Here is a 12217-nt window from a genome sequence, read left to right on the forward strand (position 1 = left end):
TAAAAAAAGGATTTCAAAGGAAAGGAACTGCCAACACAGTGTTGCAAGTATCACACACACACACACACACACACACACAGTTCCTTGCATTGTCCAAACATACTTTAAAATGTGATTCCTATCTGCCTTTGGGAATGACTTTAGTCTTCCACAATGATCTGGGTGGTGAGTGGGGAGGGGAGATTGTCTTCTTCTGCATTTCTGAAGGCAGCCATCTGACAATTGAGGCAATTTCAACAATAGATAATAATTTGACTGTAAATGACGTGGAATGTAATGACTGCTTATTCTGGCACTTCAAGAGGGCTCTGTGTGAAGTAGATGCCAAGCAAAACGGTCCTCCCACTCACACTGGGCCATCGCTAAGCAGCTCTGGCAAACCTCAGGCTTAATGCTGCAGATTGTCCAGACCAAACATCCCGGCTGCGGCCAAATAAAACCCTCTTCTTGGAGCTTTCAAGGCAGCAAAGCAAAGATGAGCAGCTGGGAGGGCAAAGAGGGAGGCTCACACTCCTATTCAAGGAAATCTGGACAGGGCTGTGGGGGAGAGGAGATACAGTGGTACCTCGCAAGACAAATTTAATTCGTTCCACGGGTCAATTAGTTTTACGAAAAATTCGTCTTGCGAATCGCGGTTTCCCATAGGAATGCATTGAAAGTTAATTAATGCATTCCTATGGGCCCCTCAGCGCCGCAGCCGCCACGCGCATTCTCCTGCTCACCCCCCGCGTGCTGCGCTTGCCCTCGGGCTGGGCCGGGATCGGCTGTTTCAGCGCCGCCGCCGAGGCGAGCGGGAGAAAGCGGGGGACGGAGCCAAAGTGCAGCGGTGCAGGGACTGTTGTATGCTGACAGCTGATCTTCCTTTGCCACCTTCTGCTCTGCCTACATTCTATGGCCGCGCTTCGCAAGATGAAGCGGCGGCCATAGAAAACCTCCTCGTCTTGCGAGGGACCACTGTACCAACTTCAACATGTCTGGCTGCCCCCTTCTCTTCAAAAATGAAACAATCCCTTTCAACCTCTGAAAAAGCAGCTCAAGGAATGCACATGTGCCCATGCCCAGGGCCCTGGAGAGCTGTTGCCAGTCAGTGTAGACACTGCTGAGCTAGATGGATCAGTTTCCTTTGCTCCCATAGGGGAAGGGCCACCGCTCAGTGGCAGGCAGAAGGTCCCGGGTTCACCAGCATTGCCAAATGGTGCTGAGAATGTTCCCCTGCTGGAAATCAAGAAATCAGACCAGAGGTTTCCAAACTTTGTGTTGTGACACGTTAGTGTGTTGGCTGCAGTATGTAGGTGTGTCACATGAACACTCCCCATGCCCCTCTTGGGGCTGGAAAGGGGTTAGTTTAACCTCGTTTGCTAGAAAAACTGAGTTACTGCGTTGCAAAATGATGCATGTCCAAAAAGTGTGTCACCAACAGGGAACGTTTGGAAAGCTCTGGTGTAGACAATGCTGAGCTAAGTGGACCAACAGCCCGATTCAGTGTAAGGCATCTTCTTACAATAGAGCAATGCTTACACAAAGCAATGGATTCAAACTACAAGAAAGAAGATTCCACCTCAACATTAGGAAGAACTTCCTGACAGTAAGAGCTGTTCGACAGTGGGATTTGCTGCCAAGGAGTGTGGTGGAGTCTCCTTCTTTGGAGGTCTTTAAGCAGAGGCTTGACAGCTATATGTCAAGAATGCTTTGATGGTGTTTCCTGCTTGGCAGGGGGTTGGACTGGATGGCCCTTGTGGTCTCTTCCAACTCTAGGATTCTATGATTCTATGATTCTAAGTGTGCGGGACAAAGGTGCCTAGAAAGAAGTACTTCAATGCACAGGGCATGCAACTTGCTCCCAGGAGATGTAGCGATAGCCATCAACTTGGATGGCTTTAAAAGAGGAACAGACAAATTCCTGGAGGACAACATTATCAACAGCTACTAGTAGGAATCTGAGCACTCAATGAAGGAATCACAAGTCAGGGGAGGCTACTTTTTTGCTCAGTTCCTGCTTGCAGGCTTCCCGCAATACAAAAGAAAACCAAAACTTGCACAAAAAGGCCGATTTGAACATTTAATTTATGTGAATAGTGATGTGTTCAGCATCAGAAATCACCTGTTCCAAATGCATTCTTCATCAGTGTCTATATATATTGCTTGTAAGCGCAAACACATGAAGCAGTAATTAGTATCTGTTCAATATAATTCTATAGACATGTTAAAAGCTTTCCGTGCATTGTGCGATTCCCATAATGAGCAGCAGGTTGACCACTGTAAGAACAGGATGGTGGACTAGATCCCTCAGGGCTCTTCATATAAACTGGGGGACAAGAGTGGGAGTGAGAGAGAGAGAGAGAGGATTGCTCACATGCCCTGCTTATGAGCTCCCAGAGCTAGCTGGGTACTGTGGGCATTGCAATCATGGGGCAAATAGGATTTTGGTCTGATCCACTAGGATTCTCCTTATTTTATGCTCTTGCACCAGGATTGCGCCACCTCTGCAGAAACGCCAGTGAGGCTAGTGGAAGATTAGTCCGCGGCTGCAGCCCTGACTTGAGAGGAACTAGGATAATCAAATGCATTTCTGAAACAAAGCTGGATTCCCCAGACAACATTCTCTGGCGTTCCCTTCACTTCCTTTCAGAAAAGATTCTGAGCTTCATATAGGCTGACCTGAACCACCATCAAGCATCTCCAAAATGCAGATAAAGCTTGGAAAAGGAGGACTGATTTGGATGCCCAGCAATGGAACAGAAAGGGTCAAAGTTTTGCCCAACAGGCCTGGAAGCAAACGGCAAGAAGCCAAATGTGTAAATCAATAAGCAACGAAGCTGCAATGACTTGTGTTGCCACTGAATGACAACTGCAGGAAGGAGCATTAGACACAGCGCACAGTTGAACTATGGAACTCACTCCCACAAGAGGCAGTGATGTCCACCAGCTTGGATGGTTTTCAACTTGGACAGGGCCAATCCATGGCCGTACCCTGCTTCCAGAAACCAACAGCTGAAAACCACAGTGGGGGCAGAGTGCTCTTGCCCTTGGTCTTGCTTGTGACTTTCTTACATGGATTTGGTTGGACATAATGAGAACAGGATACTGGACTGGACGCGTCATTGGCCTGATTGAGCTGGGCCCTTCTTATGTTCTTATTAGGAAGAGAGGTGAGGAGATCCCAAGGAACAGAGAGAAGCAGCATCAGGGTGAAGAAAAATGATACCAGGGGGGGGGGGGCAGCAATGCCAGCTGGGAAGGACCATAGCTCAGTGGCAGAGAACCTGCTTGGCATTCAGAAGGTTCCAGGTTCACTTCCTGCCACTAGGGCGGACGATATCTGGTTTTTAACATCATGATATATCGGCAGCTAAACATCATGATTTAATGATTTATCACAAAGTCTGCTTCTCCAAGGCAGTTTTGCCCCCTGCCTTGATAGCCAGCCAGCCAGTCAGCCCTCTGTAGTGACGTTGTGTGCACTGGTTCTGCCACTTCATGGTAAGGTCAGGTGGAACTGGGCAACATCTGGGAACCCAGGGCTGAGAAAGGTTGGCTTACTGGGAGCCTCCCCTGAATCTGTTTCCTCACCTGCCACATCCTCTGTAGACAACTCTGATGTTTCCCAAGGCCCAGCATGGTTCACCCAAGCCCAGGATCATCAGCCTCAAGTTCTTCCAAAGTGTCTCCAGAGCAGGGAGGATTGCCTAAAGCTCTCTGAAAGCAGGGGGGGCTTCAAGGGGAGAGGAGGGGGTGGAGGGAAACCCAGACACAATAGTGGATCTCCTTTGGAAGGCCGCACATCACGGGTTCCTCTTGTGGCAGGAGGGGACCCGGGGGAGGCGGCACGAAGAAGGAGGAGGATAAAGTGAATATTTTAAGGAAAAGATTTGGAATTAAGTATAGAAAATCCGCTATAACTATATTAAGAAATTAAGAAGTCCAGGAAGAAGAGATGCAAGGAAGTCACAAATACAATGTTAAGAGAATAAGAATAGAATTTTTTTTTGTAAGTTTCTTGTTTGTTTGTATGTGGGTGTTGAAGGATCAGCTGGGGGAAATCTGAACCTCAGTACTCCCCCACCCCTGTCCTCCTGGTGGCAGGGGGGGACGGGGGGAGGGGGGAGGACAAACCCAGCATTAAAAAGGGACCGCCTTTGACTCTCAACGCCTACGGGTCCTACTGGTGGCAGAAGTGGACTTGGGGGGGGGAGGGAGGGTAGAAGGATGGAAGATATATATTATGTTTTGTCTTCTTTTGTTTATATTAAAATTAATAAAAATTATTTCAAATTAAAAAAAAGCTCTCTGAAAGCCATCCAGGTCGTAGCAGTCACTGCTTCCTTGGGGCACAGAGTTCCATAGCTGAACTATGCTGATCTACCGTACTTCTTAACTACATTGACCTGCAACCTCACCAGCAGCAGAAGAGGAGGAGTAGCTGGGTCAACTGCAAAGCAGTTTTGTTACCATTTCCCTGCTTTGCAGACCATTCCTGGAGGACCCTGGACCCACCCACCACTGATTTGTAACAGCTGGCTTGGGCACCAGACTTCTGGGTGGGGAGGTTAAATGGGGGCAGGATATTGGTTCGATGTGAATGATTTTTAGACTAGGGAGAGGTTGAGGTTTTGTTTATTTGCTAATTTGTGGTCAGAAACCTGCTTTGATTATTATTTGAACATTCTTAATGTTGTTCGCCACTACCTATACAGCTAGTGTATTTATTTCCATGTTCTTTTATATTCATGTACCTGTATTATATTTTATATTCATGTATTATAGGAAATAAATGAATCTAGTTCAGTTACTGTCTGTCTGGCGCTCTGTGCACCTTGCCTCTCTCTACCTACTTGGTTCTGCTAAATGGTGATGCCAGGGCCTTGAAGGCCTTTGTCACACAAAGCTTGGGCTCCATCACTGATCTATGGCCCTTCCTTTAAGACACAGAAAGATAGGATGCCTGCCCTATACTGCTGACCCTGCAGTGGTCACCTTCCATGCTGCTGAATTAATGAGACAGAGCCCGTGCAGTATAGCACTTTAAAGCATCGAACCAGGGGCTGGGAGGCCAGGGTTCAAATCCCCACTTGTCCACGAAACTCACTGGGTGACCTTGAGCCAGCCGCTGCCTCTCAGCCTACTCTACAGGGCCACTGTGAGGATTAAATGAGGGGGAGAACCATACAGTATGGCACCTTGAGCTCCTTGAGAGGGGTTGGGAAGTCAGATTGAAGTTGTTGTTATTATTATTATAAAGAGAAATAAATAAAAGGCACAGAGTCATCTCATTCTGTACTGTCTGCAGAGTCTGGCATTCCAGGGTTTCAGGCCGTCCTCCCTCCCAGCTTACCTGGAAATGCAGGGGGGGGGAGTTTGAACCGTGGGTCTTCCTTCCTGCAGATGCTCTACCTCTGAACTGTGGCACCTCCACAAGACACACAAAAATAACTAAAACTGTCTTTGCTCATGGCAAGGAAAGGGGATATGCTACCTGGAGGGCACCTGCAACAATGAAGATTTACTCCCACTCCCTACTTCCTGCTGTGTAAAGGTGCTTAGGGGCTGTCTGTGTTGTGACAGTGTCCTAGACTCCAATGAATGCCTTGAACCCTCCACATTTTTGAGTCATTCAGTCATGCGGTTTTGTTATTGTGGGGGGTAGTGCGAAATGGCACCACCAGGGTGGGAGTCCTTGGTGGTCTCTCAAAGGCCCTGGCTAAAAAGGCACATCCTTTGTTCCTTGGGAGAATGCAGTCCAGTAGGTCATTCAGAAGGGAAACTAAAGGCAGCAGTCTCTCTCTTTTTGGAATGGGGTGGGGGGGAGAAAACCTTGAAACAAGCAACTGTGAAAAAAGAGGCTTGTTGCAGGGAGAAATAAAAAGTTTTGGTGCAAGCGCAGTGGCCACGGTTTTGCCTGCTTAAAGTGTGCAAGGCACCTTTGACACACAAACGCATCAAGGCAAAGCTGCAAAGGGGGTGTTCTGCAGTTTTGAAACAGCAAGGAGAAGCTTGGCTCTTGGATAATGGGAGACTGGAACATGGCTCGGCCAACTGCACCATGGCAGCAGACGATTCCCTGCCTAGAAAAGCTCCACTGGCTGCCGGTCTGTGGGGTGAAGGGGGGAGATGCTGCCTGCACAGATGGAAGACTGGGGTGTGGGGTGAGGGGGGGAGATGCTGCCTGCACAGATGGAAGACTGGGGTGTGGGGTGAGGGGGGGAGATGCTGCCTGCACAGATGGAAGACTGGGGTGTGGGGTAAGGGAGGGAGATGCTTGGCTTTGGCCGAGGATGGAGGAGAGCAACCACTGTTTTCCATGGCTGCTCTTCACCCACATACACACACACACACACCCCTTCTCTCTTTCTCGGTTAAATAAAGGCAACAGCAACTGAGCCCAATGGCAGGGAAAAATTTGAACAAGGGCAGAAAAAAGTTTGATCAAGTTGCAAAGAGAGGCAATAAACTCCCCCCCTTTTTTTGCAAACTGTCTCCATGTTTGCATGGGTGTGGGACAGTCATAAAAGATCGGGTGGGTGTTTTTTTTCCCCCTCTCCCCCTCTTTCTTTTTACTTTTTAAGTTCCCAAAGAAAAGAGAGAGACATCATATCTCTTTCTGACGTTTGCATCCACAATCTTTTAAGAAAATAAAGGGGGAAAGAGGGTGGTGGGGCAGGGAAATACATCTTTTGACCAGGGGCAGGGGAGAGAGAGACAAACCTTCCCCCTGCTGCTTCTTAGCAACGATTAAGGTCGCAGTTTCCTAAGAGACACCTGTACTCGTGAGGATGCGTGTGTGAGTTTCCTCCTATAATCCATTTAGCCCCAGGCTAAATTTTGAGAAGGGGGGGGGGCGCTGGATGCAGAAGCTCTGCTCTTTGTTCCACGGAGCAGCATAAAATGCAGGAAGGAGATGGGGGCGGGGCCAGGTGCTCCAAGGAGCCAAGGATCGACTGCAAGCCTCCTGGGGATCTACCGGTCGACTGCGATCAAACGTGTTGGCCAGCCCTGTGATAGAGCATATTCACTCCTATGACCGTGCTTTTGCTCTTCCCTCAGTCACACCACCCTCACAGGTCTACTTGGTGGGGAAGTGGGACAGGGCCTTCTTGGTGGCTGCTCCCAGACGTTTTATTGTAATGATGGTTGGTTTGGAGTGGGTGGGTACAATCCTAGAATTGTAGAGCTGTAAGAAATCCCTGAGGATCATCTAGTCCAACCCCCTGCAATGCAGTAATCTCAGCTAAAGCATCCATATTCTATTGATGTTTAAATGTGTTTTTTTATTTAAAAAACTATTGCTTTTCCCTGTATTTTTAGCTGCTTCTATTTTAGCAGTAAGTCGCCTGTCAGAGAAAGAGGTGGGATATAAATAAATATAACAACAGCAACAACAACAACAACAGGAGCAGCCTGTTCAAAGTCACCTGCCACCATATGATTTGCACAAATGCTATCCGTGAACATTCCCAGTGTGCATTTTGGTGGCGTAAAGTGGCCTCCTTGGTTTTGGCTGTGGTGGAGAAGAACACCAGTGGCCCTCCAAGGCCCACAGAAGATGGGAGCTATCTTCGAGCAACATCTGGAAGGGCACAGCAATTCTGAACTCTAGAAAAAGAAAGTACTCTTCTTTGCCAGTAGTGCCTCATATTGAATCAGCAGCCATTTGTTCATCTACCACAGTACTGTCTACACCAGGGGTCCCCAGACTTTCTGCGCGGCGGGCCGGTGCCCGCCGCGCCGACCGCGCGGTGGGCCGGAGGGCAGGGGAGTGCGCGCGCAGCGGGCCGGAGGGCGGGGGAGTGCGCGCCCGTGCGCATGCGCACACGCACACGGGCGGGAAAAAAATCGCCAAAAATCGCTTGTGCGCATGCGTATGGGCCTCCCCCGACCCGGAAGTGCACCAGAAATGACCTCTTCCGGGTCGGGAGAGGCCCATACGCATGCGCACAAAGGATTTTCGGCGATTTTTTGCCGATTTTTTAGATCGTCGCTGCGCCGCGCGCCGTGAGAGCGGGCGGCGGCAGCGGGCGGCGGGAGTCGTCGCGGGCCGGATTGGAAGGCCGATTGGGCCGCATCCGGCCCGGGGGCCGTAGTTTGGGGACCCCTGGTCTACACTGACTGGTAGCAGCTCTCCAGGGTTTCAAGCAGCAGATCCTACCTGGAGATGCTGGGACGTGAACCTGAGACCTTCTGCATGCAAAGCAAATGCTCTTCCACTAAGCTTAGTACAGCTGGCTGGGCATACACTATATACCTTTAAAGCACATTCAATACACATTTTTGCCCGCCCCCCCACAAGATGCTGCTCCAGAGAAGCGGACACGGAACAATGGATTCAAACTTCAAGAAAGAAGATTCCACCTCAACATTAGGAAGAACTTCCTGACAGTAAGAGCTGTTCGGCAGTGGAATTTGCTACCAAGGAGTGTGGTGGAGTCTCCTTCTTTGGAGTCTTTAAGCAGAGGCTTGACAGGCATATGTCAAGAATGCTTTGATGGTGTTTCCTGCTTGGCAGGGGGTTGGACTGGATGGCCCTTGTGGTCTCTTCCAACTCTATGATTCTATGATTCTAAGAATCCTGGGCACTGCAACTTGTTAAAAGTTGCTGGGAAACGTAACTGTGAAAGGTAAAACTACAGTGCCCAGAATTCTTTTTAGGAATAGGATTTGTTTTGAATGAGCTTTAAAAGTTCAGAACAATGCATGCAGCCTCTGTTGATTCTTAAGGGGGGGAGGGAATCAACACCTCTCTTTCCCACCCCTCCTCCCTAGGAAGTGTTGCTAATAACTCTTCTAAAGGGCAAGAGGCAAAAGTCAGGACACCTATTGATAAAGCCTAGTGGGCATTGGGGTCCAAATGTAAACCCAGAGAAAAGGCCAAGAACTTCCTACACAGAGAGTCTCACATTTCGGCAAGAAGTCTGCCAAAATTCATCGGCCAGTTAAGGTGATGCTATCCCAAGGGGGTGACGGCAGCTTGGGGTATGGGGGGGGGGCTGCCTAGCTGCACAATCTGGCAAGCAGCAAACAAGTTAAATGTGGCTTTCGCCATGTGACAAAAATACAGAGGGCATGTTAATTGCTTTCATTTAATAGATAAATATATCCGGGGGGGGGGGGCAGGGCCTGCAGGGCTGGGTGAGTATCACCAGGTGCCATCCAAAGAAGCCGAATGTCAGAAGACTCCTTCGCAAAACAGTTATACTCTAGAACCATCTCCCACAAGATGTAGCAATCGGCACCAGGGATGCCAACTTGAATAAAATATTTGGGGGAACAGGTAAGCCCTGCCCCACATAATTGTTCACATGATGCACCATTTGAATGGCAATGCCTATTGATTGGGGGGGGGGGCTTAAATATTTTACGGGGGGGGGGGGAGACTCCTCATCCGAGGAGTTGGCTCCTATGATGACCACCAACTTGGATGGCTTTAAAAGATTATTGTTCCTGGGGCAGGTAAAGGAGGCAATTAGTGTCAGTGGTTAGATTGTCCACTCCACTGTTGGAGACAGTATTGCTTCTGAATCCCAATTGCTGGGGGCTGCTAGTGGGGAGGGGGCTATTTCCCACAGGGTCATCTGCTTGGCTACTGTGAGAGCAGGGTGGGAGCCGAGTTGAGCCCCCTTTGGCCTGACCATGTTGGCCAGGCTCTTCATCAGTTTTTCTTCACCATCCTTCTTAGCATCCTGGCTATTCCGGGCCATCATCCGTTTTCATCGATTGACTGAAACGTGGGTCAAGGCAATGGCCAAGGTGACCAGCCACGTTTCCACTTGGGGGGGGGGGGTAGGAATACTGTGTGGCCTTCTCAATGGCAGAGGCTTCTCAATTGCCAAGGAAATGTAAATGAAGTCTACCTTCTTTCCCACCAATCCTAAGTTCCGCTCCCTTGCTAGAAACTCCACCCCCCCTGCAAGGGGGGTGGGGGTGGAGAAGAGAGCAGCAGCCACATGGTTTGGGAGGCATCAATTGTTGCGAATTCCATCAGCAAATTCCTCCACGGTTTGCCTGAATTCATTTAGTAGATGCGAAGGGGGGCTGGGGGAGAGATGGGAGGTGATTTCCTCACCAAATAATCTCTCTTCACCCCTCCGCTTTTCAACTGCTCCGAAACTGAAGTTGTTTAAAGAAAGAATGAGATTTCTGCAATCCAGAACTCTCTTGAAGTGTGTTTGGAAAATTCAGGAACTCAGATTACAATTAAATTGTAATTGTGTGCGTTTGTGTGTGTGTTGGGGGGTTGCAATAAAAGGCTACAGCTTTTTGCCAATTTCTTCACTGGAGATTCCCCCCCCGTTCTCCCCCCCCCACGGCCGCCGCCCGCCCCCAACCTTACACGAGCAACAACTTGAGAAAGAATGAGAGAACGGGGGACGAATCTTTTTCCTTCACACAAATCCCCATTCCCCAATTCTTTCTTTGGGCAGGCGCCTACCTAGAAGTAAGTCCCACTGAGCTCCCAGGAGGCTTACATGCGAGTAGACGCTCCTGGGACTGAGCTCCAAATCGAATTTCCAAGCCGCAGAACGGCGCCGGGATCGCAAGCCTTGTCCTCAGTTTGCAAAGGGGATGGGGCCCGGTATCGAGGAGTTTGGGGTCCATTTCCCGCACCCACCCCAACGAGGCCCTGCTTTCCAAGGCAGTTCAGACAACATGGATTGCCAAATCAGAACTTTTTTGACGTTTTTTTTGGGGGGGGGCGAGACCAGTAAAGCCCCGGGGGTGTCCAAGGACACCAGTTGCCGGCTGAAAGCTCGGGGAGAAGAAAGAGAAAAGCGAGAGCCCCCCCCCTTGGAAAAGTCTTGGTAGAGCGAGAGTCATGGAATCTAATGAAATTCAACCCCGAGCTCTCCCGAACTGACGACAAAGGGGGCTTCCATTCCCCCCACCCCGCAGAAAGTCACCCAAAGCCGGTCCCCCACGGTTACTCCACCCCTAACTCCCCGCCGCCCCTCACCGTTGATTTCGTGGCTGGGCGCCTCGCTCTGGCTGAAACCTTTGGCCACGTAGAGCTTCTTAACTTCGGAACAACTTCGCGAGCGGGGCTCAGCCGGCGACGAGGCGGCGGCAGCTGCGGCGAGAAGCAGCCAAAGGAGCGGCCGGCTCCAGGCGGCGGGGGCCGGAGGCCGGGCCAACATGCTGGACGAAGGCGCGCGGCGGGCTCCGGAGAGGAGAGGGCGCCGCTGGCCACACGGCCCGGCGGAGGACGGCGAGGGCGCCCTGCCGCGCGCGGCGAGGCTCCCCACCGCGGCCGAGTCCCCGGCGGCTCCGCTGGGGAGAAGAAACTTTAGGCGCCTCGGAGGGACGGAGGCGGCGGCGCGGCGGGAGCAGAAACAGCAGCCGGGACAGGCAGCGGCGGCCCCAGGAAAAGCAAGAGCAGCCCGGCGGGGCGGAGTGGAGCCTTCGCCTCCGCCTCTCCAAGCGCGCGCGCCCCTCCCTCCGCGCGGGGGAACCCGGCAGGCGCGCACGGGGGCGGGAGTGGGAGTGCGAAGAGTGAATGGGTGGGCTGGCCCCAATCGCCAATCTTCCTCCCTCCCTTTAGGCCCTACAGTCCGCCCCTACCCATAATGAAGATAAGAGAGAAGCGGCTGAGAGTTCGCAGGGGCTCTTTTTAAAAAATTAAATAGATAGATTGTACGGGTCTCTCTTCCATTCCCTAGGGTGCCCCCCCTTCCAAAAGCAGATTTTTTTAGCCGCCGCTACGATCCTGGCAAGCCGCACGCCCTTCCCCCTCCGTGTGCGCCAGAAGGGAGACCCATTGAGTTCATAGAATCATAGAGTTGGAAGAGACCACAAGGGCCATCCAGTCCAACCCCCTGCCAAGCAGGAAACACCATCAAAGCATTCTTGACATATGCCTGTCAAGCCTCTGCTTAAAGACCTCCAAAGAAGGAGACTCCACCACACTACTTGGCAGCAAATTCCACTGCCGAACAGCTCTTACTGTCAGGAAGTTCTTCCTAATGTTGAGGTGGAATCTTCTTTCTTGTAGTTTGAATCCATTGCTCCGTGTCTGCTTCTCTGGAGCAGCAGAAAACAATCTTTCTCCCTCCTCCATATGACATCCTTTCATATATTTGAACATGGCTATCATATCACCCCTTAACCTTCTCTTCTCCAGGCTAAACATACCCAGCTCCCTAAGCCGTTCCTCATAAGGCATCGTTTCCAGGCCTTTGACCATTTTGGTTGCCCTCCTCTGGACACGTTCCAGCTTGTCACTATCCTT

General features: G+C 50.7%; 1 protein-coding gene across 1 annotated transcript in view; it reads right to left on the minus strand.

Annotated features, from left to right (window-relative positions):
- The window catches only part of GPC4 (glypican 4), a 110378-nt gene extending 98952 nt beyond the window's left edge, over positions 1-11426 (minus strand). Inside the window, exon 1 of the mRNA XM_060270287.2 lies at positions 10946-11426. Coding sequence (XP_060126270.1) covers positions 10946-11126 — 181 coding nt within the window. The 5' untranslated portion in view covers positions 11127-11426. The remainder of the gene's footprint in view (positions 1-10945) is intronic.
- Positions 11427-12217: the final 791 nt, after the last annotated feature.

Source organism: Zootoca vivipara, chromosome Z2 (genome assembly GCF_965207765.1).
Source record: "Zootoca vivipara chromosome Z2, rZooViv2.hap1.1, whole genome shotgun sequence".
In the NCBI taxonomy this organism is placed as follows: domain Eukaryota; kingdom Metazoa; phylum Chordata; class Lepidosauria; order Squamata; family Lacertidae; genus Zootoca; species Zootoca vivipara.